We start from the raw sequence: 23,129 nt of genomic DNA on the forward strand, positions 1-23,129 counted from the left end.
TTTTTTTTTTTTTTTTTTTTTTTCTTCTTCTCAGTACTGGGAATCAAACTCAGGACCTTGCACTTGCCTGGCAGGCATGGCACTGCTGAGCTTAAATCCCCAGCCCCGTAGGTCATTTTTAAAAAGGTGTAACATAAGGACATTTTTAGAATTAATAGGAAATTTAAATATTTCAATTGAAAGGACATGATGAATCTGTTGAAGTTGATATCAAATGTTTGTACTAGAAACAGTAGTCATCTGTATCAGTAAAGCTATGAGTTTTTCTGAGCCCAGTTGAAGGAGCAAGTAAGTACCTTGGACAATAAAATTCGCACATCAAATTCAGAACCAAATAAATAAGGACAGTATCCACAATTTCCTCAAATTAGACCATTCATTTATACCAAAAGAATGTTAACAAAAATTTATTATTATTATTATTTTTTTTTGTACCAGGGATGGAACTCAGGCCCTTGTGCTTGCAAGGCAGACAGCAGAACCACTTAGCTAAATCCCTGGCCCTAACAATTGTTTTTGAACAAATGTTTTTGAACACTTTATTTGGAGTCTTTTTTTTTTTTTTTTTTTAAATCAAATAATTTCAGACTCTCAGTCTTCATTAACCAACAGGAGGAAAAACTAAAAAGAAGAGCTGTTGGTTTCGTAAATTTGCAAAAATTAGAATAGAGAGAAAACAAGTAATTTAAGAATATATTGATTTTTTGGGGGCCAGGGATTTAGCTTAGTGGTTCCACCACCTGCCTTGCAAGCACAAGGACCCGAGTTCTATCCCTGGTACAAAATATATATATATATTTTTTTCTTTATTTCATTTATTATAGTAAGTACAAGACAATGTTGTTTAAAATTGATAAACTGATAAAAATGCAAAAAATTAGTATCACATAACGATTGTGAAGTAGGGACAGGAAAAAGAGTATATTTTATTACTGCTAATGGTACAGAGTCAGCAACTGTTGAATGCCAGGGGTATTGTAAGTTATTTTGTGTCTCCCTAGAACAAATATATATATATTTTTTTTTCCAGAGTTTTAGATGAAACAATTTTTTAAAAACCGCATTCCATATAATAAACGGTTTGTAGTTAAGCTGTGAAAGATCAGAATGTACCAATACGAAGTATAGTAGACTACAAAGATTACTTTAACAAAATACCACAGACTTAGTGGCTTGCATAACAAAAATTGTCTCACAGTTCAGAAGACTGGGACTGGAAGTATAACATAAGTTTGCTGTCAGGTTTGGGTTTTGATGACACCTCTCTTCATGGCTTATATTACTGTTTGTTTATTTGTTTTTTGGTAATAGGGATCGAACTTGTGCTTGCAAGGTAGGTGGCAGAACCACTGAGCTAAATCCCTGGCCTTCTTCATGGCTTATAGATGGCCACTTTCTTGTTGTGCCCTCATATAGTCTTTATTTCTTGTGTGTACAGAGTAGATGATGGTAGAGAGAGCACTCTTGCTCATCTTATAAAAGCATACCAGTTGTATGGGATTATAGTCTCACCTATATGACTTCTTTTGGCCTTAATTACCCCCTTAAAGATTCTGTATTCAGATATAGTCATATTCAGAGTAAAAATTTAAATTGGTTTAATTTGTTTGTGATTTGGAGGTAACTTTTTTTTTTGGTATGGGAGATTGAACTTGGGACCTTGCACTCACAAAATAGGTGGTAGAACCACTGAGCTAAATCCCTTGCCCTTATTTGGTTGTGGTTAGGAGGAGAGGGCACAGTTCAATCCATAACAGATTGGTACTCAGAAATTAAAGTAATCTATCACTGTAAGCAAAAATGAATTTTCTCTGATCACAGTGCAGTAAAACTAGAAATTAGAAGACTACTTTTCAGAAATTTGCAAAGCCTCAGGATTTCTGGGAAATAAAATATTTCAGAAAATAAAACAATTCTTGGTCTTGATTATAGCTATAAAGAGGGAAGATACAGTACTGCTAGATATGCTGCCTTCCCAGAGTATTAGTTTTATAGGTGTGTGCCACTATACCCAGCCTAAAGGGATATTTTAGTACATTATCTTCCTTAGTACTTAACATAATAGACTCTCTTAACATGATACCTCTTTCTACTTGTCATTTTAAAGTTTCTTACAAATGTAAAAGGATATCACCAGTAACCAATACAGTTTTCAGAATCATACACATACACACAAAATCAGTAGTATATGAGATTATCAAAAGCCATTTTTCTCTTGGGCAAATGTTATGGTTCAATCCAAATGGAGAAATAGTTTCTTTTATTCTGTATCAGTCATTAGATGTATTATGCTCCAAAATAGTTGCCACATATATGAAGCATATTTACGAACTGAAACATGTTCATCAGAAACTGACCAGAAAGAAGTAAAACTGCTTGAGACAATAGGTTAAATATTTTAACTGAGTTCAGATGTATGAAAAGCTATTGGGGAAAAAAAAAAACAAAACTAAACTTACTCTATATGATTTGAGAAAGTGAGACATTTAAAAACTGAAGTGTATGTTTCTTTTACTATTAGAACTATTTTTTTCTACCACCCCCCCCTTTTGTCTTTTGATGGTGCTTGAGATTGAACCTAGGGCCTTGTGCGTGCGAGGCATACACTCTGCTTGAGCTGCAATCTCCAGCCCAAGAACTTTATTTTTTCTTTTCTGTTTTTGTTTTGTTTTGTTTTGTTACCAGGGATCAAACTTGGGTCCTTGCACTTGCAAGGCCGATGGTGAAACCACTGAGCCAAATCCCCAGCCCCTTGTTTTATCATTTTTTTAATACAGAATCTCAGCATATAGTCTCAAAATTATCAGCCTCCTAAGTGCTAGAATTATAGTTGTGTGCCAGTACACCTGGCTAAGAACTTTCTTTTTTCGGGAACAGATTTCATTATAGGAAACTTCAAACAAAAAAGTAGAGTGACTAGTACAAAGTAGACAGAACGAACCATCAGCAGGATCATAGTTTTTATTTCTTATCTAATCCATTGAAATGGTCAATGCTAACAGGAGCTCTGTTTGGCTTCAGTGGAAAATGATATTAGAGACTAAAGTCTTGAGTATTAGAGGCATTTATTGCTACTGGATCATCATTGTGTTTAGGCATTTCTTTAGATGGAGTAAATAGAGAGGCAAGAATATATTCACAGTTCTTATTCCAACCTAAAAAAGGGCTTTTCTTTTCTGATTACATATTTGTTTTTTTTTTTTCCTTTCTCCCCAAATTTTAGTTCCTAACAACATTCACAGTTAATTGATCTATGTGTCTGCTGGTTATCTATAGAATCTATCTTGGTTCAAAGTAATTATATCTACTAATATTGCCATAATATGCTGTCTAGTTAGAATTTAGGATTTGTTTATGGGTATAATCTATAGGGGGTTTCTTAGTGCTCTGTTATACAAATGTACATTGGTATGTTCAACCAGGCCCCTGTAGATAATCGTTTGGATTGGGACAGAATTCTGCTATAGTGATGTGTTCTATAGCCTTGTAGGCATTACTTTCCTGATGTATCTTGAAATAGATCTTTGAAGTATGATTCCTGGTTCAAAAGCTGTAGTTTAATACATATAGACTCTTTTTAGTTACTACTGAATTTTCTAAGGATGGTAATAATGTATGTATAGTATTTTTCCATACATACTTGATTTGCTTTTGAGCCTTCTAACCTGTTCCATTGGTTCTTTTGTCTTCTCATGTATCTGTCATTAAAACAGTATCTATGTATTTTTTCCCAGTGAACATTATAATCAGTTTTTCTATACCTGAAATCTGTTGGTTTTATTGAGCTAGCATTACATTTATAAATTTACATAGGAAATTTTCTCATCTTTTTATATTCCTAGGCACAGATATGCATGACTTTACATTTCTTTGAGTTTTCCATGAGAATTTTATGCTTGGGAAGAACTGTTTAGTAGTTATCCCAAAATAAAAGACAATTATACAAAGTAGCCAATTCATTTGTAAAGTATATAGCAAAGATTCATGAATTAGCAGTTTACAGTAAATAGCAAGAATTACTTTCAAGGGCTAGGGATTTAGCTCAGTGGTTCCACCACCTGCCTTGCAAGCTCAAGGTCTTGAGTTTAATCCCCAGTACCCGCCCCCCCCCAAAAAAAGAACTACTTCCAATACTGCTCTTCTATAAAAACGTACTCCTAAGAAAATAAGGAAAAAAATGTTTGGTTTTTTCTAGTTTTCCCACATTGAGACCTGCTCATTTGAGACTGTTAATTGAGAATGATTTAAAGGAGTAAAGTAGGTCAGAGATTGTCCTACTTTTGTTTGAAATCAATGAAAGAGGTAGGCACTGAACTATTATTTGAAAGAGGGCCATAACTAAAAATATTTCTGTAGCTGAAAATAATCTCTTTTCAAAAACATTTGTTTAAAGGGTATTTACTAGTAGGCCACAAGTAAGGTAAAAATAGACTGTTAATTTGCTGTTTAAAATAATGTCAAAGATTATCATAGAGATACTTCTAAAGACCCATTAAATTTAAAGATATGTATATTTGGGTTTCTATGATTGAGGTCAATAAGGGTCATATCTTGATAGCCTTTGTTATAGCAGCAAATGAACTAACATAGTGTGACATTAGTGTAATGTCAGTTTTGTAAAAAGCTCTATTGCTTAGGTGTGGTGGTGCACTCCTGTAATCCCAACACTTGAGAGATTGAGGCAGGAGGATTGCCATGAGTTCAAGGCCAGCCTGGGCTACGTAGTGAATTCAAGTCCAGCCTGGGCTACGTAGTGAGTCCCTGTCTCCAAAATAGAAAGCTCTGTTGCCTATATTATTAATTAGTTTGTTGGATCATAATGCTAAATTGAATATAAGAATTTCTCTCTGAAACCTTTTTCTTGTTCAAATTTTAGGACCCTTCAAAGTTGTACAAGAAAGCAGGTGATGTTGCAGCCATTGAATGCCAATCTGAAGAAAGCATCTATCTTCATTTACAGGGAGAAAATAATCTATCTAAGAAACTTTCTCCAGTACACTCAGAAATGGCAGATTACATTAATGCAACACCATCTACACTTGTTGGTAGCCGGGATCCTGATTTAAAGGACAGATCATTACTTAATGGAGGAACTAGTGTAACAGAAAAGTTGGCACAGCTCATTGCTACTTGTCCTCCTTCCAAGTCTTCCAAGACAAAACCGAAGAAGCTAGGAACTGGCACTGCAGCTGGATTGGTTAGCAAGGATTTGATCAGGAAAGCAGGCATAGGCTCAGTAGCTGGAATAATACATAAGGACTTAATTAAAAAATCAGCTATCAGCACAGGAGTTGGATTGGTAACTAAAGATCCTGGGAAAAAGCCAGTGTTTAATGCAGCGGTAGGATTGGTCAATAAGGACACTGTGAAAAAACTGGGAGCTGGCACTACAGCATTATTCATTAATAAAGACTTAGGCAAAAAACCAGGGACTATCACTACAGTAGGACTGCTGACAAAGGATACAGGAAAGAAGCTAGGAATTGGTATTGTTCCAGGTTTAGTGAATAAGGAGTCTGGCAAGAAGTTAGGACTTGGCACTGTGGTTGGATTGGTTAATAAAGACTTGGGAAAGAAATTGGGTTCTGCTGTTGGCCTAGTGGCCAAGGATTGTGGGAAGAAGATTGTTGCAAGTTCAGCAATGGGATTGGTTAATAAGGACATTGGAAAGAAACTAGTGAGTTGTCCTGTGGCGGGACTGGTCAGTAAAGATGCCATAAACCTTAAAGCTGAAGCACTGCTCCCCACTCAGGAACAACTGAAGGCTTCTTGTAGTACAACTATCAATAATCATGAAAGTCAAGAACTTTCTGAATCTCTGAAAGATAGTGTCACCAGCAAAACTTTTGAGAAGAATATTATACGGCAGAGTAAAGAAAACATGTTGGAAAAGTTCTCAGTCCGAAAAGAAATCATTAACTTGGAGAAAGAAATGTTTAATGAAGGAACATGCATTCAGCAAGACAGTTTCTCATCCAGTGAAAGGGGATCTTTTGAAACCTCAAAGCATGAAAAGCAACCTCCCATATATTGCACTTCTCCAGACTTTCAAATGGGAGGTGCTTCTGATGCATCTTCAGCTAAATCCCCTTTTAGTGCAGTAGGAGAAAGCAATCTCCCTTCCGCATCACCTACTGTATCTATTAATCCTTTAACAAGAAGTCCCCCTGAAACTTCTTCACAGTTGGCTCCTAACCCTTTACTTTTAAGTCCTACCACAGAACTGATGGAAGAAATTTCTGAATCTGTTGGAAAGAACCAGTTTACTTCTGAAAGTACCCACCTGAACATCAGTCATAGGTCAATGGGTCATAGCATAAGTATTGAGTGTAAAGGAATTGATAAAGAGCTAAATGATTCAAAAACTACACATATTGATATTTCAAGAATAAGTTCTCTAGGAAAAAAACCAGGTTTGACTGAATCCAGTATTCATACAATTACTCCTTCAGTTATGAACTTCACTAGTTTATTTAGTAACAAACCTTTTCTAAAACTTGGTGCAGTAACTGCATCAGACAAACACTGCCAAGTTGCTGAAAGCCTAAGCACTAGTTTGCAGTCCAAACCTTTAAAAAAAAGAAAAGGAAGAAAACCTCGATGGACTAAAGTGGTAGCAAGAAGCACATGTCGGTCTCCAAAAGGGCTAGAATTAGAAAGAGCAGATCTTTTTAAAAATGTTTCATGTAGCTCACTATCAAATAATAATTCTGAATCAGCCAAGTTTATGAAAAACATTGGATCATCTTCATTTGTCGATCATGACTTCCTTAAACGCCGATTACCAAAGTTGAGCAAATCTGCAGCTCCTCTTGCTCTCTTAACTGATAGTGATAAACCATCTCATAAGTCATTTGCTACTCACAAACTGTCCTCCAGTATGTGTGTCTCTAGTGACCTTTTGTCAGATATTTATAAGCCCAAAAGAGGAAGACCTAAATCTAAAGAGATGCCTCAACTAGAAGGTCCACCAAAAAGGACTTTAAAAATCCCTGCCTCCAAAGTTTTTTCTTTACAGTCCAAGGAAGAACAAGAGCCCCCAATTTTACAACCAGAAATTGAAATTCCTTCTTTCAAACAAAGTCTTTCTGTATCTCCTTTTCCAAAAAAGAGAGGCAGGCCTAAAAGGCAAATGAGGTCACCAGTCAAGATGAAGCCACCTGTACTATCAGTAGCTCCATTTGTTGCCACTGAAAGTCCAAGCAAGCTAGAGTCTGAAAGTGAAAACCATAGAAGTGGCAGTGATTTCTTTGAGAGTGAAGATCAACTCCCAGATCCAGATGATTTAGATGACAGTCATAGGCAAAATGTCTGTAGTATGAGTGACCTTGAGATGGAACCAGATAAAAAAATCGCTAAGAGAAACAATGGACAACTAATGAAAACAATTATCCGCAAAATAAATAAAATGAAGACTTTAAAGAGAAAGAAGCTGTTGAATCAGATACTTTCCAGTTCTGTAGAATCAAGTAATAAAGGGAAAGTGCAATCCAAACTCCATAATACAGTGTCAAGTCTTGCTGCCACATTTGGCACTAAATTGGGCCAACAAATAAATGTCAGCAAGAAAGGAACCATTTACATAGGAAAGAGAAGGGGTCGAAAACCAAAAACTGTCTTAAATGGCATTCTTTCTGGTAGCCCTACCAGCCTTGCTGTTCTTGAGCAAACAGCTCAACAGGCAGCTGGGTCTGCATTAGGACAGATCCTACCCCCTTTATTGCCTCCATCTGCTAGTAGTTCTGAGATTCTTCCATCGCCTATTTGCTCTCAGTCTTCTGGGACTAGTGGAGGTCAGAGCCCTGTAAGTAGTGATGCAGGCTTTGTTGAACCCAGCTCAGTGCCATATTTGCATTTACACTCTAGACCAGGCAGTATGATACAGACTCTTGCAATGAAAAAGGCTTCAAAGGGGAGGAGACGATTATCTCCTCCTACTTTGTTACCAAATTCTCCTTCCCACTTGAGTGAACTCACATCTCTGAAAGAAGCTACTCCTTCCCCAATCAGTGAGTCTCATAGTGATGAAACCATTCCCAGTGATAGTGGAATTGGAACAGATAATAACAGCACATCAGATAGGGCAGAGAAATTTTGTGGACAAAAAAAGAGGAGGCATTCTTTTGAGCATGTTTCTCTGATTCCCCCTGAAACATCTACAGTCCTAAGCAGTTTCAAAGAAAAACATAAACACAAATGTAAGCGCAGAAGTCATGATTACCTCAGTTATGACAAGATGAAAAGGCAAAAACGAAAACGGAAAAAGAAATATCCCCAGCTTCGAAATAGACAGGATCCAGACTTTATTGCTGAGCTGGAGGAACTAATAAGTCGTCTAAGTGAAATTCGGATCACCCACAGAAGCCATCATTTTATTCCCCGAGACCTTCTGCCAACTATATTTCGAATCAACTTTAATAGTTTCTATACACATCCTTCTTTTCCTTTAGACCCTTTGCACTACATTCGAAAACCTGACTTAAAAAAGAAAAGAGGGAGGCCCCCTAAGATGAGAGAGGCAATGGCTGAAATGCCTTTTATGCACAGCCTTAGTTTTCCTCTTTCTAGTACTGGATTCTATCCTTCTTACAGCATGCCTTATTCTCCTTCGCCCCTTACAGCTGCTCCCATAGGATTAGGTTACTATGGAAGATACCCTCCCACTCTTTATCCACCTCCTCCATCTCCTTCTTTTACCACTCCACTTCCACCTCCTTCCTACATGCATGCTGGTCATTTACTTCTTAATCCCACTAAATACCATAAGAAAAAGCATAAGCTCCTTCGACAGGAGGCTTTCCTTACAACCAGCAGGACTCCTCTTCTTTCCATGAGTACTTACCCCAGTGTACCTCCTGAAATGGCCTACGGTTGGATGGTCGAGCACAAACACAGGCACCGTCACAAACACAGAGAACACCGTTCTTCTGAACAACCCCAGGTTTCCATGGACACTGGCTCTTCCAGATCAGTCCTGGAGTCTTTGAAGCGCTATCGATTTGGAAAGGATACTATTGGAGAGCGATATAAGCATAAGGAAAAGCACCGGTGTCACATGTCCTGCCCTCATCTGTCTCCCTCAAAGAGCTTAATAAATAGAGAAGAGCAATGGGTCCACCGGGAACCTTCAGAATCTAGTCCATTAGCCTTGGGATTGCAGACACCTTTACAAATTGACTGTTCAGAAAGTTCTCCAAGTTTGTCCCTTGGAGGATTCACTCCCAACTCTGAGCCAGCCAGCAGCGATGAACATACAAATCTTTTCACAAGTGCAATAGGCAGCTGCAGAGTTTCAAACCCTAACTCCAGTGGCCGGAAGAAATTAACTGATAGCCCTGGACTCTTTTCTGCACAAGACACTTCACTAAATCGGCCTCACAGAAAGGAGCCACTGCCTTCCAGTGAAAGGGCAATACAGACATTGACAGGTAAGAGGGTAATTTTGTTGTCTATAGATTTGTGTTGGAGCAATCAGATTATGTTCCCACTGGTTGTCTCATACATATTGAAGTTTAAATAGATCTTTTTTTAGTTTTGTTTTTATAAATGTACTTTGAAATCTTTGAAGTTCTCATTTTCCTTAGATGTAAAAAGTGTGATAGTGAAAAAAAGTACAATAAGGTCTTAACATTACTTATCATTACTTTAGTGTTTGAAAAGAGTTATCATTGTCAAAACAAAAAAAAAACAGAATTTTTGGAATCCAGGAAAAATGTTTCTTGTGCCAAAAGGCTATGCACAATTTTCTTAATGAGAAGTGGTTTTAGATGTATTAGTAGTAAGATTTTAATATATACTAATCCAGTAATTATAAATGCTTCTGTTTTATAGGAAGGATATGTTATTAACCTTGTGTATCATCATAAAAATCTAAGCACTAAAAGATTTCAGCATTGTAAAATTTAATGAATATTCAAAAGGACTTCATTCAGCAGAGTACCTTTAGGTGTCCTCACAAAAGCTGCTTCAGTTAGATACAAAAACACCTGAAGCACATCTACATAATACATGTGTAACATCTGAAAATTTCTTTGTAAAACTAAGAAAACAAACAGTAAGCCTTACCCAGTCAGATAAAAAATATACTTAAGGGCCAGCGATTTAGCTTAGTGATGCCACTGCCTGCCTCGCAATCGCAAGGTCCTGAGTTTGATCCCTGGTATCAAAAAAAAGAAACCAGAAAGATCTCAAAAAATATACTGAAATTAGCAATTGTTTATTAGAGATCTCAACTCTAAGGGTTTGTAAATTAGCTCTAGAAAGTCTATAAATCCTCTAAAAGTTGTGAGTAAAATTATATATGTGTGTGTTCTCATGTATTTTTCTACAGAAAATCCAATTCTCTAAGTTAATTATCTAAATTTCAGTATCCTAATCCTATACAGTAAGTCCCTGATTTGTGAACAAGTTCCTTTCTAGGAGAATATTTATAAGCTGGACTTGTTCATAAATCTGACACAATGAGTCTTATATGTCTTTGATCCAAGTATAAAATACAAAGCAAAAACTAAACCTCCACCTCACCGCTGCTTTTCCCCTTGCTTCCAGACTTCCTGGGCACTGAGCCACTATACTACTGTACAATAATGCACTGTACAGTAAGCACACAGCAGTGTCCAGCAGATACCTGAGCTGCTTCTGCAATTTGTTCACTTCCAGTAATGCAAGGTTCTTTCATATCTGTGAAAATTTGCAACTCAAATGTTCCTAAGTTGGAAACTTAGTGTATAATGGGATCATCATAAGAAATAAATAGTATAGGGCTGGGGATTTAGCTCAGTGGTTCCACTGCCTGCCTCACAAGTGCAAAGACCCCAGTTTGATCCCAGGTAACAAAATAAATAAATAGCGTGGTAGTGTTCAGCACATTGATTTGTATACAAGAACAACGCTGATGTTAGTTATCATTCCTCTAAAAGATTAAAATCTTAATACTTTAAGGGAAGAAACCTTCAGAGACAAGGAGTTTTTATTCTGATTTTCTTTTCATGAACTTTTGAAAAATAAAGGCTTATTGCAGAAATTCTTTTTAGTTCTTAACAATGTAAAGAGAAAAAAATTTTGTAATGAGTTTCATTTTACTTTTTTAACAAGTATTTCATTAATGACAGTTATTAAATATCAGGTATTTGTAAGGCATTCTACTTTCATGTAACGGAATAATATAATGTACACACTTTCATTATTTCTGTGAAAATTTTAGTGGAAGAGATAGCTTAATTAAAAAAATCACTTGCAGGGCCAGAGATTTAGCTAAGTAACACTGTGCCTGCCTTGCAAGCACAAAGTCCTGAGTCTGATCCCCAGTACCAGAAGCAAACAGATCACTTTCAATTTCATTAAAATTATGATAATGGGAGAGAGAAAGAGCAGGTGTCTTTGAAAGCATGAAATGGTCTCAGAAAAGGCTTTCCTAATAGGGTGATCCTAAACTGAGACCTGAAGGATAAGCGGCAGTTAGGAGAAAAGTATTCTACTCATTCATTTAATTAATTTGCTCATAAATTTATTGAATTCCAAAAACATCAGCACTTTCTAATCACTGGCATATAGTAAAGACCAGATACTGCCTCGTTCATTTTCAGTTTAGTGAAGGAAGACAAATACATAGAGAGTGGTAAGCCAATAAATAATAGCATGATTGAAGAAAATGTTGTGAAATTAATGTAATAGGATGCTGTGAAGTTAATACATCAGAGTAAAGAGGTAAAAACAAAGGAAAGGGAATCTACATGAAATTATAAGTTATGGTCGGAGGATAAAGAGTGTTACTTGAGGGCTGGGGATTTAGCTCAGTGGTTCCGCCTCCTGCTTCACAAGTACAAGGTCCCGAGTTTGATCCCAGGTACAAAAAAAAAAAAAAGTGGGACTTGAAAAATGAGAAGCAATAGTGAAGTACATGTTTTAAGAACCTGAACTGGGAAAGAAAAGAGGCTTAGATATTAGATGAACTGAAAAAAACTTCATTGTGGTAGAAGAGGGAATACAGAAGAGAGAATAGTTAAGATATGTGATGAAAGAAAGAAGCCAGACCATATATTAAAGATTTTGGATTTTGTTCTAACAGCAAAAGAGCAGAATTCACAGTGGCACACACCTATAATCCCAGTACAGGGGAAGCAAACGCAAGATTGCTGTAAGTTTAAGGCCAGCCTGAAGTACAAATTGAGACTCTCTCTCAAAAAAAAAGAAAAAAAAGGAAAAAGGAGTATTCAATATAATCTTGCATTTTTAAAAGATCTTGTTAATTCCTCTGTGAACATTGAACTGGAAGGGATAAAAATGATGACGAGGCCAGGGATTTAGCTCACTGGTGATGCTGCCTGCCTCACAAGTGCAAGGACCTGAGTTCAGTCCCTAGTACCCCCACTTAATGATGACAAGGAATCTCGTAAGGAATTGCGGTAATTTACATAAGATAGTGGTGATTTTTGGACGAGCATTGTCAGATTTCTGTATGAACAGTCAATAGATGGGTGGTACTGTGTACTAAGACAGAGAAGACTGGAAAAGGAGCAGATTTAGAGGAGAGCATGAGTTTGCTTTTTGTTTGTTTAGGTACTTGGGATCGAACTCGGGCCCTTGCACTTTCAAGGCAGGTGGTGGAACCACAGAGCCAAATCCCCAGCCCATGAGTTTGCTTTTTCTAAAATACAGTTTTTGTTTGTTTTGCTGTGTTGGAGGTTGAACCCAGGGCCTCACCATGCTTAACAAGCCCTCTTACCCCTGAGCTATATACTCTTAGCCCTGTAGTACATACATATGGCTTGAGGTGCATATAAGGTTTGTGTGGAGTTACTCATTAAGCATTGGATATCTAGTTCTGAGGTTCATTAGAAAAATTTTGGCTGGAGGTCAGCATTTTGTTAAGGATTTTGAAAACTTTTGTTTAATAGTGTCCTTCACTTAAAAGGAAAGAGCTTTTGGATAAGAATTTGGTGCTGATCCTTAAAACCTATGCAGCTTTGTAAACAGAGCACTAAGAAATATAATCATTCTAGAAATAGCAACAGAAAGGCTGTGGATTTAGCTCAGTGGCACCACACCTGCCTCACAAGCATGAGGTCCTGAGTTCCATCCCCAGTGTGTATGGAGGGGGATAGCACCAGGAAGCTGAGGCAGGAAAATGGCAAGTTTGAAGCCAGCCTGGGCTACATACTGAGATCTAAGCTAACCTAGTTTATGTAGTGAGGCCTTGACTAAAGACTGGAAAAGAAAAAAAAAAAGACTTTAAGTTGCTTAAAATGAAAGGAATCCTCATGAGTTAACTTTTTAGGAAAAGATAAAGGTAGCTTGATAGAGGGCAGTACATAGATGGGCTCAAGCTGCTTAATTGTAGACACAAAAGGTTGTCATTAGCAGACTTGTAGCAATGCCAGTTCTAGTTTCTTTTGCATAAAGATTGGGATAAAGCACACAGGAAACACTTGTAGGAAAGCCTATGGAAGAAAGTGAGATAAATAGGCATTTTGAACAGAACTACAATACTCCTTGCCTTTAGCATTTAGTTTTGTGTTAGCGTATACACTGCTCAACTGCTAACTTGGTGCTGAAAAAAATCTATACTTTGAAAAATAATGTGTGATCCAACACAATTTTCTTTATTATCTTGGTAATACTCTTATTTATCAATGATGTATGAGTTATTTCACTACACAGAAATACATTAACATACTGTATACATGTGTGTATCACAGATGTATAATCATGAAAGCGATGAGATTTTCCGAAGGAGAATCTGGATATTTTTGGATCAAAATTTAGAATTCTCAGCCAGACATAGTGGTGCATACCTGTAATCCCAGTAGTTGGGAGGCTGAGGCAGGAGGATCACTGGAAGTTAAGGCCAGCCTGGGCACAGAGTAAGTTCAAGGTCAGTCTGAACTACTTAGCAAGACCCAGTCTCTAAATCAAAGCAATATAAAACAAAACGAGAAAGAATACTGCTTGTAAAAAAAAAAAAAAGTAGAATAGGCGTGGTGGCACATGTTTATAATCCCAGAACTCTGGGAGGCTGGTGTAGGAGAAGCCAAGATTTAAAACAAGCTTGGGCAATTTACTGACTTAGGAAGATCTTGGCCCCACCACCACCAACAAAAACAAACGAAACAAAAAAAGGAGAGGGGCTGGTGAGTACCTCAGTGTGTATATGATAGGGTCAATCTCCAGTACCACCAAAAAATGGCAGTCATATTTCCTGGATCTAACGGGGTCCCTTTATTTGGTGCCTGCTTTCTTCTGTTTGCCGTGGTCCTCGCAGTTTCCTGTTGTGTGAAGTGACTGACCTTTTTCATCAGGAAACAAGTGAGTTTGAAAATAAGTTTATAAAGAAAGGGGAAATTAGGTTGAAGATGATGTGAGAGATCAGGTTAGGTTGTTGAATGTATCATCAATATGTACATTGAAATCACCCAAGAAGGCACTTGGGGTGAAATAGTGAATGTGAACCAGGATTGAGGGTTCTCAAGGCACAAGTGAGATAGCAGGGAAATCTAACATGCAGAAATTTCTGGTTTAAGCCAGGCATGGTGGTGCACACCTATAATCCCAGCACTCTGGAGATGGGCAGGAGGATCGCTGTGAGTTCGAGACCAGCCTGTGCTACATAGTGAGTTCCAGGTCAGTCTCAACTACATAGTGAGACCCTGTCTCAAAAAAACAAACAAACAAACAAACAAAAAATAAATTCTTGGGCTGGGGATTTAGCTCAGTGGTTCTGGTGCCTGCTTTGCAAGTGCAAGAACCTGAGTTCGATCTCCGGTACCAAAAAACCAAAAACAACAAGAATAAGAATTCTTTTCTTTTTTCTTTAAAAAACAACAAAAAAAAGGCACCAACCTCAGTGAAGTCTGTTCTATTACCAATTCTTTGTTACTAGCTCGGTGAGCTGCAGCAGTTCAGTTCCGTTCTAATACTACCTGGAGTTGGTGAGTACTTCAGAAGTTAAGAACAAAGTCTGGGGCTGGGGAGTTAGCTCAGGAGTTCCGTCACCTGCCTTGCAAGCGTGAGGACCTGAGTTCGATCTCTCGTACCATAAAAAGAACAAAGTCTAGTGGGAAGGGAAGACAGGGCTACAAGTTTTTGCAGTCTCTAGGTCCTTCAGTCAGGGCTAGGAATTGCCAGTGGCAGGGATGGGAGAATAATCTTAATTTCACCTTCTGTGAGATTCACCTTCCTTTTCTTACTCAAAAGGAAGGTAGAGCTGTCTCTCAGGTATAACCTTGGGAGATGAGCCTTTTCTTAGTGGGTTAGGCCTGAGCCCTCACACCCTTCCTTGTAGTTTGACACAGCTCTGGTCAGACTCCCAGCCACTAATCTTGGGGGCTGGGGTGTTCTTACTGCCTCAAGCCCCAGTATACTTGAGGGGAGGGAGTTCTACTTTGCTCATTCCTGAGATTTGAGGACTCGCCCCTTCCAGTTCCCAAGGAAGATGATGAGGGTGATGAGAGTATTGTGATTCCTGCTGGGTCATCCAGTCATTGGTACTCCTGCAACACAGGGTTGAAGATGGACAGTGGTATGTCACTTTTGAGCTCCAAAAATGAGGGAGGGTTGGCAGGGAGCTCCCTTGGCGGGCTTAAGGTGGGGAAAGCAGTGTGGCATAGTCTTTGCTTTTTTCCATTCAATCCCATCCATACTCTTAGCAGAAATTCTAGGTGCCCTTGTCCTACTGAGGGAAGGTGAGGGGCTCTGCCTTGGCCTTTAGTCGTCTGGCACTGATGACAGGATTCTGCTGTGGAGCTGTTTTTTATCCTCAAGAAGTATGGGATCTAGGCTTGGAGAAATCTGGAAGCTACAGAAAATGGCCCTCTTGCTCCTGGAGGGGACAGGACTAGGTTTTAGCCAACAGGTCCAGAATTTCAGTGTGTAGGGAGAGCTAGGAGGCCAAGCAGGGCCCCAGGGCTTTGTTGCAGGTCCCTGAAGGAGGAAGGGATAGAGGAACACATAGCTTAGTGGTAGAGTTTAGGGTAGGCTAAGCCCTTCTTATCCTGAGGAAGCCCCTGCTTACCATCCTTTTCTTCCTGACAGTCTCAGCCTTTATGCCATGGCAAAGACAAATTGATGCTGGATGAGTCCCTAGGATTTGGCAAAGAGGGCTAAAACATTGGGTTCCTGAGGGGAACTGTAGGGATTAGAGGTGAGGTGGGGACTGAATTTCTGGGGACTGAGCAGGGAAATGGGTCCCCATTCCTATCAAATTCCCCAGCTCATTCCTATCAAATTCTTCATTCTCTTTTCCCACCCAAAGCAAAGAATAGCTCTCCAACCTCCTACTACACTTCTAAGTTATTTTCTAATAACTTAATAAGCTTTTTTTTTTTCCAGGTAAATAGGGAAACAAGTTTAACCTTTTAATAAAAAAACAGTTTGGGAAAGACAGGCAAAATATTAGGAAATAAGTACACTAACCTCAGATGTCTCTTAATTTAATTACTTTGAAAATCAGAACTTACTTTGTTTAGGGTATACTTTATGTGTTTTTATTCTTTCCTTAAGGTGATGGCTATCCTGAATTATTTTGTACCTGTTGTGTGCCAAGTGCAAAGAAATGTAGCTATAAGTAACATCGTAATTTCTGCCTTAAAGAATTACTGGTTTAGCAGAGGACACAGACATGTGTACAAATAAGTGTTGATAATTCCTAATACTGAAAAGTGAAGGACTCATTTTAAAGGTGTTGGGAAGGAGTTTTAAATCTAGCATTCAAAGCCTAAGTAGTGAAGAATATTTCTTACTGAAAAATGAGTTTACTGCAGGCTTGTGATACTGTACTCAGTTAAGTATTATTAGTCTGGTGCGAGAACTAGGTTATGACGCTGGAAAGATAGGCAGGGACAGACGTGTCAAGTATTTGGAGTTTATCCTGTAAGCAGTGAAGGTTAAGGATTTTTAAAGAAGGGTGATTTTTTGAGATTACATTGACAACAGTGTAAAAAATGGGTTAGAGAAAAGATTATCATAGTACTTTGGTAAATATTATGAGAGTAAAATATTATGAAAGCTAAACTTAGGTAGAAATAGAAAAGACATATTCAGAAGCACCAGTTAATAAGGAAACAGAAAAGATACTAGAGTGGCTCCCAGATAGGACAGTTGGTTGAACAGAGTCACAAAAAGCAAAGTTACAAATAGTTTTAGCTTTCGTTCTGTTTTGTGTAACATAAGAATCTGTAGCTCAAAAGAAGCCAGACCTGAAAATGAAACTTTTACATAGCTGATTGTATGCATATCTTTTTTTTTTTTTTGTACCTTGGATTGAACACAGGACCTTGTGCTTTTGAGGCAGGCGATGGCATCACTGAGCTAAATCCCCAGCCTGAGTCCACACTCTTTTAAGTGAAATAAATAGGATACACATATATAAATACTGAATTGTCTCTTTGGTGTGAGAAACTGAGTGTAAATGAAGACCAAAATGTATAGCAGATAATGTGAAATAGGAAGGAAAGGTTCAAGGAGGGGGGTGGGAGGGAGAGAAAAATATGAGAAAAGAAGAAAAAAAACGGAAATAAAGCTTTTGTAAATAGGGGTGGAAGAGGGGGAAAGGGAAGGGGAAAAAACAAGAACTAAGATATATCATGTCCAGGTACAAGTTCCCAAAGATGAATGTGATCATAATGTATATCTAAGGGCCGGGGATTTAGCTCAGTGGTTCTGCCACCTGCCTTGCAAGCACAAGGACCTGAGTTCAATCCCTGGTACCAAAAAAATAAATTAAAAAAAAATTATATCTAAAATGTACCGATAACATTAATTTTAAAAAGTAATAAAGCCTTTAGAAGAAAATACAATATTTAGAGTGAGCACCCTGAGTTTGTTTCTTGAGAAAGAGACTTGCTATATAGTTTTAGACTGGCCTATGTAGCCTGGGTGGCCTCAAACTTAAGGTGATCATCCTGGCTCCTCTTCCTCAGTTCTGGGATTTTACAGGCATACACCCACCATACCTGGCTCACAATGAATTTTTTTTTTTTTTTTTTTTAAAAACACTGAACTCACTATGTGTATAGCCCAGGCTGGCCTTGAACTTCCAGCGATCCTCTTGCCTCAGCCTCCAAGTGCTTGGATTACAGATATTCTTTGACACTGAGTTTCTCAAGGGAATTTATAGTCAACATTGTCAAGTGTTAGATCAATTGCAGATGTATTGAAAGTTTACAGTTGGCTTTGGCAGTAGGTTGTGATCTGGGAGTAGTTAGGTTTCTAGACACCAAGTAATCGGAATTGAGATATAAATAATTAAAATTTTTATACCTTTACATTTTGCTATTTCTCACCCTTTTGTGGTAGTAATTCTTTCTACTTATTTACTCTTTCCTGAGCGATTACAGAATTGTTGATCACCTTTGAGACATTATTATCCTGAAACAGTTCCTGGTGGCCAAAGCTTGGACAATTTAAGTGACCAAATAGTAACAGTATTAGGCTGTAATCTTAAAGATAAATATCCAAAAGTGTATGTTAATAAAAATAAATGGTTGGCTAAATAAATAGAAGGGGCAAATACTCTTCACAGAAAAATTCAAAATGATTTATATATAGACCATCCCCTATTAGGAGATGGAGCTTAGTCCTCCTCCTCTTGAATGTGGGCTGGATAATAACTTATTTCCAAAGAATGAAGTGTGCCAAGGGGAAGATAACGTTACACAGAATAGCCCTGACAAATATAAAATTAACCAAGTACAGAATTGACTTTACCTATGCTAAGACATTATGTTGTCATGTGATAAGGGAGCTTCATCCCTGTGTATGTTTTCCAGAAACCTATAATCCCAATCTAACAGGAAAAAAGGGACTTTCTACAAAATGCCTGGCCAGTATTGCTGACTGTTATGCAAGAAATTGTGGCACATACTTGTTAATCTCAGCACTGTGAGAAGCTGAGACAGGATTGCAAGTTCAAGTTCAGCCTGAATCTTAGGTCCTGTCTCAAAATAAAAATAAATAAAGGGTTGGTATGTAGCTCATTGCTACAGCCCTGTGTTGGCCCCCACCCGTCTAAGTAGTATCAAGGACCTCATAAAACTAGAAAGATTGAAAAACTGTCACAGATCAGAAGAAACTAAGGGACATGTGAAAACAGTACAATATGATAGCCTAGATTGGACACTCTAACCCGAAAAGTATAGTAAGTAGAAAAATTAGTGAAAGCTGTACAATATCTAGAATTTCATTAATATAAAATGCCAGTGTTAATTTCTTAGCTTTGATACCTACCATAGCAATGTGAAGTGTTAACATTAGTTAGGAGAAAGGATACATGAGAAGTCTTTTTATGCTATCTTTGCAATTTTTCTTTAAATCTAAAATTATTTCAGCCAGGCATAGTGGTACATGTCTTTAATCCCAGCACTCTGGAGGCCGAGGCAGGAGGATGCAGGAGTTCAAGGCCAGCTTGGGCTACATCGTGAGCTCAATGACAGCCTGTCTACAGAGTAAGATACTATCTCAAAATATATATGTACGGCTGGGGATTTAGCTCAGTGGTTCCGCTGCCTGCTTCACAAGCACAAGGACCTGAGTTTGATTGCCGGTACCAAAAAAATAATAATAACTAACTAACTAAAATTCCAAAGGGTTCTTTTTTTTTTTTTTTTTTTAAAGCAGAGTCCAGATTATTAAGGAAAATATATCTGAAACTGATAAGTGATTATGGAAAAAAGTAAAGATTCTTCATTATTTCCCCTAAGTGGACTTAATCATGTTCTAGGGTTTGTTTAGCAGGGAGTGGTACTGAGGAGCAAACCCAAGTCATTGCTGAGCTACATCCCCAAATGTTTTGTTTTTATTTTGAGGCAGGATCTCACTCTTGGTTCAGCCTTCTGAGTAACAGATTACAGACATGCCTTCCACCCGATGCCCAACAAAGCAGACATATTACATAGGTAATGTTGATGTAAATTTCAGAAAAAATAAGTGAAATCAGATGAAGGGCACAGGCAAAGAATTATAGATCTAATCAGTTTTGAAGTTTTTTTAATTTAATTTAATTTTATTTTTTTGTAGTACAGTTGAGCCCAGAGCCTTGGCAAGGAGCTATGTCCTAGGTCTTTTTCTATTTTAAGACAGGCAGGGCTCAAACTTGTGATCCTTCTGCTTCAGCTTCCCAGAGTTGTGCAATTTACCTGGTTGTAACTTTTTTTATATATATAAATTATGTGCAGCTGGGGATTTGGCTCAGTGGTTCTTCCACCTGCCTTGCAAGTGCAAGGGCCCGAGTTCGATTCCCAATTTTTAAAAAATTAAGTGCATGTGACTGTTTGCCTAATTTTCTAATTTGTATGTTGTTTTATATTTAAAAATAAAGACTAACATATGTTGTTTTATATTAAAAAATAAAGACTAACAGTCTAACACCTATCATCCCAACAACACTCAGGAGGCTGAGACAAGAGAATAGGGAGGAGTTCAAGACCGGCCTGAACTATATAGCAAGACCCTATCTCAAAGAAACAAAACAAAACAAAAAAAAAATCAAGAAAATTGATTTAACAGTTTTTTATCAGCATTTTGCAAATGAAGTTGTAGTAAAATTACACACTTAAGTGAGGCTAAGTGTGGTTTCATCTAATCCAACTAAGTGATTCTGTCCATGTAACCTGTTTTTGTTAGACCCAACATAAAATACATCTAGTGAGAGTATCTGGCCTGAAATGTTAGAGATTCTCGTTTTTAAGCATATTTGACTCATAGCTATCTATATGTATGGCAGAGTTTGTGGCCTTATTTCCAAAACAGACAAAGCAGTATTGTCAAGTATCTTGTGTTTAGCCTTTATACTTTACAAAGAATAAAATAATGAGACAATGGAACATTATTGGAGGTGACTTACTGCATGTAAGTATTATGCATTGCATATTTGAATGTTGTTAACTATTTTGTGCCCTCCAAATAAATTGAAACTAGATATTTTTGTTTGGAAAAATATATTTCAGACAGTTTCTCTAGAATTGTGTGCAAAGTACATTCATAAGTAAAGTATGAACATATGGAGATGAAAGCAAAAACTTACTTGTGGTGATGAGTAGAGTTCTGAGAATGTCCAAAAGGATTCCATTTCAGAGAAGGGTGTGAGCTATACCTTGCTTGGGGCCCTGGGTTCAATCCCCAGTACCACAAAATTAATTAATTAATTAATTTTATAAGCATCTAAATTTTGGTATAAAAGATTGAATTAAATGTTAGAAAACTTTTTTTGTTGGTACTGGGGATTGAACCCAGGGCCTTGGCATACCAGTTAAATGCTCTTAACACTGAGCTATAGTCCAGCTAAAACTATTTTAAAATATATTGTTTTAAAATAAATTTATGTCATCTTTGAACTAATAGTATCCAGGTAATTCTAGCACACTTAATCTGTTTTTCTAAGGCTTTCACAGAAATGTTTGTAGCATTGGAAACATCAGACATTCTGTTCATTTAAATCATTTCCAAGCAGAGTGGTACTTTAGAGTTGAACTCCAAACGGGGTATCCAAAATTCATACTATTTTAAGTTATAAAAATTAAAATACCATAGTAAATTTAGACTGAAAGAAATGCATGTTTTATCCAGTCAAACTATTAGGTTCACTTACTATGTTCTCTTAGTGATTTGTATTCAGCACCAGGAAAACTGGACATTTTTTAGCCTAGGATGTTCAGAGTTTCAATGAAGTAGTAACATTGAATTTTTTTCCTCAGGTTTTTTTTGGTGGTGTCTCCATCCCTTCTCCCCTCCCCCACACCAAACTTACCAGTGAGAATTTTCTTTATTCTGATATCTTTGCCCATTTAACTCTTTTCTCACACCCAGGCATCTGTCAGAGTAGTTTTGTTTTGTTTTGTTTTTTAATCTTTGATTTCTTTGCATTCCTCCGTATAGTTTTAGTCCAAATCTTTTGTGACAAATCAGCCTCAGAAAACCTTGTCTCTGCTCATTTTTGTGTATAATGTAAAGATTGCCAGATTCTTAGCACTAATTTTTACATTCTTTTTTCCCTTTTTCATCTTTCTGACATTATTATCCATGATTTCATCTCATAATTTTGCTATAAAATTCTTTCCTCCTTTTTGTCTGAATTGACACAGATGTTTTCCTAAGACCTGTCTTTATCTTTAAAAGTTCACTACATGATAGCGAAATTAAATTCAGAGTCTATAATCAGAACTATTTCTAAGGCTCCTTCCCATGTCCAAGTTCATTTTTAATCCTGAATTGCCTCTATATACTGTTCCAGTTTGTGATACTGTTTGTCAGTTTCCCTTCTTAGTAGTAGTCTGCCTTCTTATTTACCTGATGGACTTTATTTCCAACAAAGAAAAAGAATATACTGCTATTAAATAGTACATACTTAAGGTAAAGTCTGGTTTTATTTAGATAAGATATATCTTGTCAGGATGGCTGAGCGGTGGTATGTTCAGATATATCTTATTTTGTGATTCATCTATAATTTCTACTTCACTTACATGTGTAAAACTTCTAAATATTTGTCTGAGGCTCTTGAGTATTGAGAGACGCCAGAGTGTTTCTACCCCAAATTTTGTGAGCTGTGGAATTCTCATTTGTATTTTGTGTTTACATTTGTTTTCATCTTTACAGTAAATTGAAATGAGTAATGATAGGAACTCTGATATCTCTGTACTCTTGGAGAAATTATCAGATTTTGTTGAATTCGAGGGTTGAACTGGATTTTCTTGAACTTGGAGGGTCTTCACACATCCTTCTGGGCAGATTTAAAATTACCACAGTTGATACATGAGCAAACATTCCTCACTTGATAGAGAAAACAACAAAACAACAACGCCTATGGAAACAACCATAATTTGAAAAATCCAAAGAACTACATGTTTAAAGCAGAAAATTATTGTTCCTTGGTAAACAACTGAACAGAAACAGCAGCTTCTGCTTCAGACTTGTCACTCGGCACATCTGGTTTTATTGCTGTAGTTCAGGACATAATCCCAGCCCTAGAAAAGCTATGGTAGCCGGGTGTGGTGGCGCACGCCTGTAATCCCAGCACTTGGGAGGCTGAGGCAAGAGGATTGCTGTGACTTCGAGACCAACCTGGGCTACCTAGTGAGTTCCAGGACAATCTCAACTACATAGTGAGACCCTGTCTCAAAAAAAAAAAAAAAAAAAAAAAG

General features: G+C 37.4%; 1 protein-coding gene across 2 annotated transcripts in view; it reads left to right on the forward strand.

Moving 5' to 3' along the window:
- The window catches only part of Ash1l (ASH1 like histone lysine methyltransferase), a 138,558-nt gene that overhangs the window by 20,734 nt on the left and 94,695 nt on the right, over positions 1-23,129 (forward strand). For both annotated transcript variants that reach the window (XM_010643852.3, XM_010643851.3), the window contains exon 2: positions 4,877-9,428. In XM_010643852.3, coding sequence (XP_010642154.1) covers positions 4,877-9,428 — 4,552 coding nt within the window. The remainder of the gene's footprint in view (positions 1-4,876; positions 9,429-23,129) is intronic.

The sequence above is a fragment of the Fukomys damarensis genome, unplaced genomic scaffold (assembly GCF_012274545.1).
Source record: "Fukomys damarensis isolate Sample0158 unplaced genomic scaffold, DMR_v1.0_HiC HiC_scaffold_33, whole genome shotgun sequence".
Taxonomy (NCBI): Eukaryota; Metazoa; Chordata; class Mammalia; order Rodentia; family Bathyergidae; genus Fukomys; species Fukomys damarensis.